The sequence below is a fragment of the Phyllobates terribilis genome, unplaced genomic scaffold (assembly GCF_046119375.1).
Source record: "Phyllobates terribilis strain yellow unplaced genomic scaffold, ASM4611937v1 Scaffold_1__5_contigs__length_1240528914, whole genome shotgun sequence".
NCBI lineage: Eukaryota > Metazoa > Chordata > Amphibia > Anura > Dendrobatidae > Phyllobates > Phyllobates terribilis.
Genome location: NW_027362761.1, coordinates 66123471 through 66136270, shown reverse-complemented (window position 1 = coordinate 66136270; position 12800 = coordinate 66123471). Strand labels below are relative to the sequence as shown.

General features: G+C 39.8%; 1 protein-coding gene across 1 annotated transcript in view; it reads left to right on the top strand.

Annotated features, from left to right (window-relative positions):
* Positions 1–12370, top strand: part of KIAA1958 (KIAA1958 ortholog) — a 127477-nt gene extending 115107 nt beyond the window's left edge. Inside the window, exons 3-4 of the mRNA XM_073663422.1 lie at positions 6074–6246; positions 9156–12370. Coding sequence (XP_073519523.1) covers positions 6074–6246; positions 9156–9959 — 977 coding nt within the window. The 3' untranslated portion in view covers positions 9960–12370. The remainder of the gene's footprint in view (positions 1–6073; positions 6247–9155) is intronic.
* Positions 12371–12800: the final 430 nt, after the last annotated feature.

Below are 12800 nucleotides of genomic sequence, written 5' to 3'. Positions count from 1 at the left end.
ACGTGACTTCTCACATTTCGAGCACCATCCTTCCCTATTCCCATCCTATGCAAAATCCTCATCCTGCTGCTACCACCAATTATCTGTTGCTCCCCTTTTTACCCTATTATTTCACATGCTTTGATGTTTTGTGATGCATAAAAAATAGTGCTAAACAGTCCCCTCTATTGTGCACAAACCTGTAAAATTGTCATGTTTTGTGCCCCACTGATTAACAATGATCTTTTTAGTGCCTTACATAGTAATTATGCCCACTACTTTGCTCCTTAAAAAGTAATAATAGTTCCCTTTTACCCTTTAAACTGTAACAACACCTAGAAAATAATAATGGCCCATATGTGTGTCATAGAAAGTAATAGTGCCACACTCTTGCCCTCTTAACAGTAAAAATCCCCCGAGTGTCCCAATAAGAGTTATAATTCACATTGCCCCCTTATAAAGTAATGATGCTCTAAGTACCTATTTAGCAATAATGATGCCCCTAGTGCCCCTTCAATTAATAATAAAGCCCCAAGAGCCTCATTAAGAAATAATAATGCCCCAAGTGCCCCCTTAAAAACTAATATTGTTCATAAAATTAAAAATGGCCCAGAAAAAAATTATAGTCACCTAATCCTGCGTTCAGGACCTGCGCAGCAACCAAATTCTCTTTTACTTAGTTAGTGTTAAAGCACTGCCTACATTGCACTTCCGGGATGCTGATGTTCTGTGCATAGCCCCACTGTTTTGAAGGCTGCAATTTGAGACAATACAGAAGGACAGAGAGCCTATGGCACCTCCTCTACCACAAGTTTTAGCAATAAAATTATCGCTGGCCCAGAGATTCAGGTAAGCTCTACAATGTAAGTCTCATTTTCTGTTGCATACAGTGGTGACTTTGGGCCTCTTTGTTTTTATCATTGGGGCTAGGCCCCTGACAGCAGTACCAGCCTAACATGGATGGCGATCCTCTAATTTTTCTAATTTATCTTTGATATTATCAGAAAACACTTTAGTAAAATATTAATATAATCTCATTTTAATAGCAACTGTAAAGGCCCCAAGACACACTGAGCATATAGTTATCCAGACTAATATTGGACATTATAAATTCTCTATTTTTATAAAGCACAGTTATCATCATTTTATAATATTTTTAAACAAGTATTTTGTCTTCAGGAAACATTAGCATGAATATATTGATCTTGTAAAAGTTAGTACATAGCTCCAGGAGTGTATGGAGGGACAATTAGAAGTAAAAAAGGGAAATAATCTCTACCGCAGGGAGGTGGGATTTTTTTGCTTTTTTAAGACATACATTCATTTCGAATTGTGATGTTTTTATACATTATCATCTTTATTCTTAATATGAAGGATATGATAGATCATTCATATTTTTGCATATACAGGTGCATCTCACTAAATTAGAATATCATCAAAAAGTTAATTTATTTCAGTTCTTCAACACAAAAAGTGAAACTCATATTATATAGAGTCATTACAAACAGTGATCTATATCAAGTGTTTATTTCTGTTAATGTTGATGATTATGGCTTACAGCCAATGAAAACACTGAAATCATTATCTCAGTAAATTAGAATAATTAACAATAAACACCTGCAAAGGCTTCCTAAGCATTTAAAAAGTCCCCTTAGTCTGTTTCAGTAGGCTCCACAATCACGGGGAAGACTGCTGACTTGACAGATGTCCAGAAGGCAGTCATTGACACACTCCACAAGGTCCCAGAGTTACAATTTTCATTTGGAAATCAAGGTCCCAGGGTCTGGAGGAAGAGGGGAGAGGCCACAATCCAAGCTGCTTGAGGTCTAGTGTAAAGTTTCCACAATCAGTGGTTGGGGTGCCATGTCATCTGCTGGTGTAGATCCACTGTGTATTTATCAAGACCAAAGTCAGCGCAGCCTTCTACCAGGAAATTTTAGAGCACTTCATGCTTCCCTCTGCCGATGAGAGACACCAGACCCAACAATGCAGACGAGCTGAAGGCTGCTATCAAAGCAACCTGGACTTCCATAACACATAAAGTATTCTAATTTACTGAGATAATGACTTTTGTGTTTTCATTGGCTGTAAGCCATAATCATCAACATTAACAGAAATAAACACTTGAAATAGATCACTCTGTAATGACTCTATATAATGAGTTTCACTTTTTGTATTGAAGAACTGAAATATATTAACTTTTTGATGATATTCTAATTTAGTGGGATGCACCTGTATGTTGACTATTATTTATACACAAATATAATTTTAAAGCAAAAACCTGCAAAATGTCTACACTCAAACATTAAAGAAGCACTTCCATCAAAATTTGTATTCTCTTAAATTGCAATCATGTTATACAGCACTGTGTACTTACAATTGCCCCTTTTGCCCTTCTACCCAGCTAATTCTTCTGTTTTCCATTAGGTCTATGACATCACATGATTAAAAAGTGAGTAACTCAATCTTTCTCAGATCCATGTAGAAACAGGAGGTCAATTTTCTCTGTAAGAGTCATAAGTTACTGCAAAAGTCCCTGGCAGTGGGGATGAGCGGAGCAGATGGGTCAGGAGTAGAAGATGGGAATGATGAATGCAGGGATAAGAGACTTCCTGTTTCTACATAGAGCAGAGAAAAGAGAAGAATTAGTTGGGTAGAAAGGCAAAATGAGCAATTGTAAGTACACAGTGCTATAATGTGATGACTGCATATAAAAACTTTGATGGGAGTGCTTATTTAATGAGAAGAAATGTAGGTGGAAAATATATAACTTACAAAATAATTAACAATAATATATATGCGTGTGTGTATATATTTATATACATACATATAGAAATATGAAAAACAATCAATTGCAAATGTAATCATACATAGGTAGTATAATTCAAAGCATCTATTCAAATATGTCCATAATTAATTACTCGTACCCCCAAGCAGATATAATCGTAATGAAGTGCCGGGGACAGTAAGGCCGGGGACCCACTAGCATATGGCATGGTATGCGAGAGCATCGGATGCGATAAGCTAATGACACTCGGCTCCTGCTCTGCTGCGAGCGGGAGCCGAGTGTCAGTGATCTGTGCTACGATCCGCTCACATAAGAGCACAGCACGGGAATCACATTGCACTTGCGTGATATCTGAGTGCAGTCCGATGTTTCACACGCACCCATAGACTTATATGTGTGTGCGATCCAATTTGCGGATGCAATCTCAGCATGCTGCGATTGTTTTTGCATGCCGAATCGGCATGAGAAAATAATCGCAGATGTGAACTGCATCATAGAGTAACATTGGGGCGAGTGCAATCCGATTTTTTTATCAGATTGCACTCGTTCGATTGCATCGCAAGTAGGAACTAGCCCTAATAGGTACAGTCCCTAGAATCACGCTAACAAAGAAAATGCCTTGTGCATATAAGGTATATAAATCAGAAGTACCACAGTGCACATAACTGTATAAATAGGGAATTTTAGATTGTGAGCCCCAATGAGGGCACTGATGATCATATCTGTGAAGCACTGTGGAATTAATGGCGCTATATAAGTAAGCATAATAAATAAAAATAAATATGAAACCATGCATAATAAACCTATAGCGTATTCAGACCAATTACCCTACCACTTGTAAGTCTTGCGTGTGTTTGGTGGAAGCTTTATCCTCCATGAAGCTACCACAAATGTGTGTAGCCACGTTAAAGGGAGTTTGTCATCAGAAAATTAACTACTGTTTATATCTTGTTTTTATGTTGAAGAGGACCTGTCACCTGGACAAAAGTGTCCATTTTTACTCTTATTTAATTTCCACTGCTGGCCTAAGTATTTTTTTTTAATTATTTGTTTGTTGGTTTTATGTTTTTTTTGTTTTTTTTAAATCCTCCATACGGTCCCAGAGATATGGGCCTATTTATTTAGTGCTAATTTTTAAGATCTTTACAAAGGGATCACAGAGTTCTCTGGGGGAGGTGTATTTAGACTGCTGTGGATTATTATCAAGTGAGTAGCGCCCCCTTGGTAAAGGCCATTTTTCATATTACAATCTGTATTAAAAGCAAAATAGAAATCTTGCTATTTATCACCTAATTGCCAGGGACTCAATACAAAACCCCACAGTCTTAATCAATTCTGCATGTCTTTTTGTCTATTTTTTTCTGTTCAGACTCTCAGGCATAAACATTTGTGAACAATATCATTCTTTTACCATGCATGAAGATTTTGGCTAGCTGTCCGAATGCATTTGTGTTTTGCTGCAAGCTGTTGTTTCCCTCCACTTGAAGTATAATCTCTCATCATGTATTTTTGTACCCCATTTTCTGGTATACATTTCCATTGCTTTTATATCATAATAACACAGTCCTGTCCCAGGAGATGTCTCAAGCTTTTTTTTTTTCTTGCTGTTCTCCAATTCAACTAAATCTTCTGAGATTGGATTCTAACTCACCGAGTACTCAGGCATTGGGCACAGAATTCACTGCATGCTAGATATGGAGATCTGACACATCTAGTGTATACCAATGACACTCCATGCACAATATATACTATAGTGCACCAGGAATGCACACTGTAATTATACAGTATTTATACAGTGTAGAAGTTAGCATCACAGGAGCCAGTGTGCGCACTTGTTGACATTTGCGCCATTTAAATGCCACTGTCAATGATTGACAGCTGCATCTAAATGGTTAAGAGCAGCAATGTCAGCTTGCTGTGGATGCTGCTGTTACAGGCAGATGCCAGTTATATAACACAGTTACCATCGCCATCTGCCGTGTATAAATGGGCTTCGCTCCTGCACCTGCTCCATACACCACTCAGCGACCTGTGATGAAACTGTACATCTCAAGTCATTACAGGGGATAAAGTTAGCATTTTTAGATCCCAGTCTTATTTTAATATCAGGATTAAACCTCCATTCTAATCTGAATTTTCAAAGTAAGTACATCTGCTTTATAAGGATAAGATCTTTTTAAAAATTGAATGCAGTATGCATTGTGAAATTTACTGACAGATCCATCACTCCATACACTGTGTAGTGATTATTCTCAGGTAGTCTAGTTTCCATTAAAGCAAACAAAGGTCACTATATAGTGCATGAAGCTTTGTATTCCAGATCCATACACTGTGTACTTCTGGTCACTACAAGATCTGTTAAAACCAACCTCCTATTGATTACCCATGCTCTGGATAACCCCTCTAAATAAATATTTCTTACTATTTAAAACTAAGTGATGATTATACATTCATACTGTGTCATTGAAATAATAACCATCTTTCACCTATTCTCGTTAATTTATCTCTTATGGCATATCCTGAGAAAGAAGAGTCTGCAGGGCTTGTTTAGTGCTGTGTCCTCTTCACAGTATTTTCCTGCTTCTCCTAGGCAGAGAACTACACCACAGCCCCATTTACTGTTCGTGATGAGAAAATAACAGGCCATGTTCACACGCTCAGTATTTGGTCAGTATTTTACCTCCGTATCTGTAAGCCAAAACCAGGAGTGGAACAATCAGAGGAAAAGTATAATAGAAACACGTCACCACTTCTGTATTTATAACCCACTCCTGGTTCTGGCTTACATATACTGATGGAAAATACTCACGTGTGAATAAGCCCTGAGACAGTTCTTCCATCTTAGGAATTGCTGACATCCACCTCTGGAACCTGCATCTCGAGAACGGGCTCTATCTTGCACCAATGTGAATAGAGAGGTCACTGTGCATGTACAGCTGTCTATGGGCAAATCTACTCGGTTGTTTTTGGAACTTTCTCTCCATTTACAAGACATCAAGCCCTTTGTGAGATTAGTGCAGGTCCCAGAGATGCGACCCACATACAGTATATACTAGACATTTATGGTGTATCCTGTGGGTGAGCTATAAATGTCTGACATGGTAATAACCCTTTATGTAAAGTTTTTTCATAGACTTAGAAAAGCATGAATGTTGCCATACAGGTCAGCTATTCTAATAGGTACTAGTCATTTTGTAGATATCAGTGGTGATATTTTACCAATTATGTTCCCATGGCTGATAAAACATGTATTTATTAACTATTGTTCTCCTGTATGATACAATGATGCTTGTCTATCTTTTTCAGCATACTCGACCAAACTGAACAGGTTCCCCATCTTTCATTTCCATGATGACCTGAAAGATCTCTGTATCAGTGCCGTCAGCTCAAACACAACCAAAGCTACTCTGTATGCTTTAAATGTCTGGAGATACTGGTGTATGACACGGGGGCTGAAAGACTGCATGGACTTTACCAAGGTGAGTCTATACATCGACAGTTTGCACCACCAACAAAACATGATGAAAGTACCGTACTTGATTTTGAAAAAGGCGATTTACCGACTATACAGATAAAGGATAGCTGAACCTGGGGCAAGGGCTTACTGGCTGATAGCCAAATTATTAAAGAGAAGGTAGTGTCAAGAAAGATTAGGGTTATATTGCTACACTTGAAGAAAAATTTTCAGGATTTACTATTTTTTATTAGAATGCACAAATGGATTGTATAAATGTTTCATTTGGATTGTTCAAATGTATTGTTTGATTGTAATCTACTAGACAAATTTGGACCTTACTCTCTTTTTTGGCTGTGTGCTGTTGTTTACTTACAATAAAGGTTTTATCACCAGGAGATTATCATTGTCCGGCCTACTGCTCACAGTACTGCTAGACTGACCACGCCCCTCCTGTGATAAGCAGCTTACTGTCAATAGACAATGTACATAGAGAGCCTGGTGTGGGCGGGGTTAGCTGTCTGAGCTCTGCTTCATGCTACATCTAAAAACTGTGATTGTGTCACAACTTCTGCACCCAGTAATCTAAGCCAGGGGTGGGCAATTAATTTTCCAGAGGGGCCACATGAGAGACTGTAACTGTTGTGGAGGGCCGGACCAATAGACTGAAATTAATACTGCTCAATATTAATATCAACATATTAAATCTAATTATTTTATATAAATATTAATTGTATCACTTAATATTGTGCGGCATTAAGTATGCTAACATCTCCTTATATACTGTATGAGCCCACACACAGCCCTTTCTATATATCGTATGAGCCCACACACAGCCCCCTGTATACAGCATGAGTCCTCACACTGCCTCCTATATACAGCATGAGTCCCAACACAGCCTCCTATATACAGCATGAGTCCCCACACAGCCTCCTATATACAGCATGAGCCCCTAAACAGCCTCCTATATACAGCATGAGCCCCCACTGCGCCTCTTGAGAAAGCCTTTGAGCTGACAGGTGAAAAGCGCGTTGAGGCGCGGTCCGACCACGGCATTACCTGTGTGACGCCCCACGCTGTTTTTAGGACGCTTCTCCCAGGTGAGCACATGGAACTTTCCCTATATTGACTACTTGATGATTCGATCTAGGGTGATACTTTAGCTGTTTCAATCAGCATAAAATATATATATATTGCTTACTCTTCATTACCTGTGAGGCATTTATTTGGGTCCTTCTTTCACCATGGGGTGTCACAATGTCTAGTTCATTGCACCTTATGTCCCTATTGATATGTCATTTTGACTTATTACCTTATGTATGTGACTATGACTATTTTGTACTAATAAAGTTGCTCTTATGCCATGTTACTCAAGTTTTCTCTACTATTCTTTGAGTAGGCACACTCTGCCTGGGTCGGGAATCTGTGACCTGTTTCCCAGTAAGAGTGTATTATAATGCGGGCCACTGTATTTTCACAGCCTCCAATATACAACATGAGCCCCCACACAGTCTCAAATATACAGCATGAGCTCCCACACCGCCTCCTGTATACAGCATGAGCCCCCACACAGCCTCCTATATACAGCATGAGCCCCCACAGAGCCTCTTATATACAGTATGAACCCCCATAGAGCCTCCTATATACAGTATGAGCCCCCACAGAGCCTCCTATATACAGCATGGGCCCCCACATAACCTCCTGTATACAGTATAAGTAGTCTCCTATATAGAGCATGGACCCCCACATAGCCTCCTAAATACAACATGAGCCCCCACACAGCCTCCTATATACAGCATGGGCCCCCACATAGCCTCCTGTATATAGCATGGGCCCCCACATAGCCTCCTCTATACAGCATGGGCCCCCACATAGCCTCCTATATACAGCATGAGCCCCCACATAGCCTCCTATATACAGCATGAGCCCTCAAAGCTTCCTATATGCAGCATGAGCCCCCACATAGCCTCCTGTATACAGCATGGGCCCCCACATAGCCTCCTGTATACAGCATGGGCCCCCACATAGCCTCCTGTATACAGCATGGGCACACACAGAGCCTCCTGTATACAGCATGAGCCCCCACAGAGCCTCCTATATACAGCATGAGCCCCCCACAGAGCCTCCTGTATACAGCATGAGCCCCCCACAGAGCCTCCTGTATACAGCATGGGCCCCCACAGAGCCTCCTGTATACAGCATGGGCCCCCACAGAGCCTCCTGTATACAGCATGGGCCCCCACAGAGCCTCCTGTATACAGCATGGGCCCGCACATAGCCTCCTATATACAGCATGGGCCCCCACATATGAGCCCCCACATAGCCTCCCTATATACTGCATGGGCCCCCACAGAGCCTCCCAATGTCCAGCATGGGACCCCCATAACTTTCCCATGTAGAGCCAAACATCCCATACACATGAAAAAAACAACACATACTCACTTCACTCCCTTTCCCCCAGCGCTCTGCTCCTGTCTGCGGTGCAGACTCTCCACAGTGCACAATTGACGTAATGAAATGACATCATCGCGTCAGCTGTTTCGCATGTTGATTGGTGGAAGAAGGGGCCGGCGGCCCCTCCTCCACCAATGCATTCACCACTGAGGATTCTTGAGGATGCAGACAGTGGGCGGGGGAGGGTACGGTGCTGCCCGTGGGCCATTGTTTTCAGCCGCTCGCAGTCTCTGTCCGCATGCTGGACTGCAACAGCCAGAAGGCTGGATGTCACCCACGGGCCACACTTTGCCCAGGTCTGATAAGTGATACATCATTGGAATCAGACTCACTTGCCCTATATTATGCTACTTTCACATTAAACAGAAAAACACTGCTGACAGATTCCCTTTAATATGATAGTAGCCAGCAACATTTTTTTATTATTAAACATTCCTCATCTTTGATACATACAGCATTTGTTCTTCCTTTGTCTTTAAGGTCCCTGCAGTAAGGCTAAATGAACTTTTGGAAGATTTTTACGTGACCGTGAAAAAAACAGATGGATCCGATTTTTTGGCTACATCTCTCCATGCAATACGCAGAGGCTTAGACCGCATTCTTAAAAATGCTGGAGCTGGCTTCTCTATTACCAGCAGTGTCTTCAATTCCTCTTCACAGAAACTCAAAGAAAAACTGAGAATGCTCAACAAAGCTGGAATGTCAGGCTCCCGGTCACGCAATATTGTCTACTTTACTCTAGCAGATGAAGAGGAGATGTGGAGAATCGGCTGTCTAGGAGATGATGGGCCTGTGCCACTGTTGTCTTCGGTGGTAAAATACAATAGTCAGTTTCTAAACATGAGGACTTTACAGGAACATGCCGATCTAATGTATGGAGATATAGAATTGTTGAAGGATGGAAATAATCAGTCTTTCTTTGCTAGAACAGACAGTGTTAAGAGAGACAAACAAGCAAACCCTAATAAGATGTGCTACGGCCAGATTTACCACGAACATTCAAAAGGAAACAGACGGTGTCCCTACTGTCTTCTGTATAAGTACATGTACACCCATCGCCCACCAGCTCAGATAGAAGCAAACTCACCATTTTATCTGACTGCAAGGAAAGAGGTCAGTGGAATGGAAAAAGTGTGGTACGAGGAACAGAGAATGGGTCTTCGATCGCTACGTGGTGTTGTCCCTAAATTGGCAAAACGTGTGAAGTTAGAGCAATGTGACAACTACACTTTTGTTTCGTTTACACAAACATTTAGAAAGTTTGGTCCTGTTAATAACTATTAAGAATTTCATAAAACACTAAATGAATGACTTGCACAATGCTGACCAGCAGGATTTCCTAAAGAAAGTCTCACATTATTGCCATTGAGGTGGAGCCTGACTTTATCATACAAGTTGTTTGTTTTGCAGTTTTTTGTATACCGTGTGTTATAGTTTGGATTAAGGCTAATCCTATGTTATTGCCAGTGTTCATTTCCCAAGCATGATTAATTACAAATAGTGCCTTTTAGCAACTACAAAAAAAACACAATTTAAGGCGATGGAAGATTTATCACAATAGCACAACTTTTTCAAAGTCATTTCTGACATAGAATTAATATTTGTTGTGTAATATTTCCCAGATAATGACAGACGTTACTTGGTCCACAACTAATAAAATGCATAAAGACAGGAATTTGGATATATGTTCTTATTTTATACCATATCCTGCATTTGTCCAATTGTTTTCATTATGTCAGAAAGCCTTTTTAATGTTAGATGGATATAATTTGGAGTAAAGCCCAAAGAGCATTCTTTTTAACTCATTGATTTTGCTGTGATATTCAACAGTACTACCACTCCACTGTGAAAATACCTGGCAATAGACAACATGCCTTTTATTATAGCCCAAAGAAAATACGCCCCTTTTCATCAAGACAGGTTTTTTCACTCTAGTCTTGTGTCTATTAATCAGTTTGGTGCTCCTTTTACTTGCTAATGTAAGAAGTGTACTCCAGTCAGGGACTGGAGTACATATCCGTCATATTTTATTGCCACTTACATGACATAAGTTATGATGATAAATGCTGACAGCAATCGGCCACGCCCCCTTACAATAAAGTTCCACCCACATTCCAAATTCTTGACTGTGTTGGCCAGGACTGGCATAAAAGCGCTAAATATTTTTGCACAACTACAAGTTGCACAGAAAATTTGTGAAATTTCAGTTTTACGCCAGAATTCTGGCAAAAACTAGCTGATGAAGCGGGGCCACAATCTTTTTTGTAAATGTATTTTAATCCATTCTAGACTATATTCCTTTGAAATTACTGTTTGTACTTACACATGTACATATAACCTGGAAATACAGTGACTTTTTCTGGAATTCTATAGTATAATAATAAGTTGGGGTTAGGTGTTTACAAACCCAGCACACATTCCCTAAAATGTACAGATTAGAAACATTTATAGTCCTGTTTGAACCCTCCTCCTAAAGGGAAAGTGTTATGTATTTCATTAGAGTTAAAATGATTAGATTTAATTACACAGACTGTAAATCATTTGTTTAATTGTTTAAACTTTTTTAATGTGTAGATATTTATATTATTATTTATAAACTCTTCTATATCAGCGACCTTAAAGACACAGGCCCTGATTCATCAAAGTATTTTTGCCAGGACACTAGCGTAAAACACTTTGATAAGTTGCACAATTTTTTTGCAACTCGAGATTGCTCAAAAATTTTGCATCTTTTGCCGTTTACGCCAGTTGTACACCAATTCTATCAAAATTGACTGGGACAGGATGGGGGCGTTACACCACATATCATTTAATTAATGATGAGCTGTGGTGTACCTTACGCCAGAAATATTGCTCCAGTCCTGGACTGGAGTAAGATTTGTGGTGAGGTGCAAACCTGTTTACAGACACTCCCGATTCATTAAGAGGCATGCACCTTTTAATTAATTAAGAGCGTCTGACTCCAACACATTCCCCATCAAGAGCAGCGTTGTTCACGCCCGTCTTGCTGAATCGGGGTCACAGACTTTTTCTTTTTGTATTGTTGGTATAGATAACGCAACCGAGTGTGTTGAGTTTTATGGGAGCTAAAATGGATAGGAATCGGTTGACTGAAAAATGTCATTGACTGTTAGGCCATTCTCACACATTAAGTATTTGGTCAGTATTTTACATCAGTATTTGTAAGCCAAAAGCAGGAGTGGAACAATCACAGATTAAGTATAATAGAAAAACGTCACCACTTCTACATTTTTCACCCTCTTCTCATTTTGGCTTACAAATACTGGTGTAAAATACTGACCAAATACTGAATGTGTGAACGTGGCCTTAGGGTGGATTAACAAGCAGTAGATTTTGTTGCAGAAAGTTCTTTAACTGTCCCATTCATCTGATGAAACTGATTTCCTGTTCCAGAAATTTCTGCTATACAATCTGACACGTGAATCCACACTAACAGTGCCTTGAAAAAGTATTCATACCCTGTGTATTTTTCCACATTTTTGCAGGTTACACCCACAAACTTAAATGCATTTTATTGGGGATTTTATGTGACCAACACAAAGTAGCAAGTATTTGTAAAGGAAATTATACATGTTTTTCTAATTATTTTAAATTTATAAATCTGAAAATTGTGATGTGCATTTCTATTCATCCCCTGTAGTCTGATACCCCTAAATAAAATTCTGAGTGACCAATTGCCTCCAGAAGTCACGTAATTAGTGAATTGGGTCCATCTGTGTGTAATTTATTCTCAGTATAACTACAGCTGTTCAATGAAGACCTCAGAAGTTTGCTTGACAACATTAGACATTAGGAATCCAACAGCATCATGAAAACCAAGGAACACCACAGACAGGTCAGGGATAAAGCTGTGGAGAAAAATAAAGCAGGGTTAGGTTATGAAAAAAATAGCCCAACCTCTGAACATCTTACGGAGCATTGTACAATCGAGCTTCCAAAAATGGACGGAGCATAGCACTACTACAAACCTACCAAGACATGGCTGCCTACCTAAATTGACATCACAAGCAAGGAGAGCACTACTTAGAGAAGCACCTAAGAGGCTTATGGTCACTCTGGAGGAGCTGCAGACATCTACGGCTCATACAGCTCAGATGGGAGAAT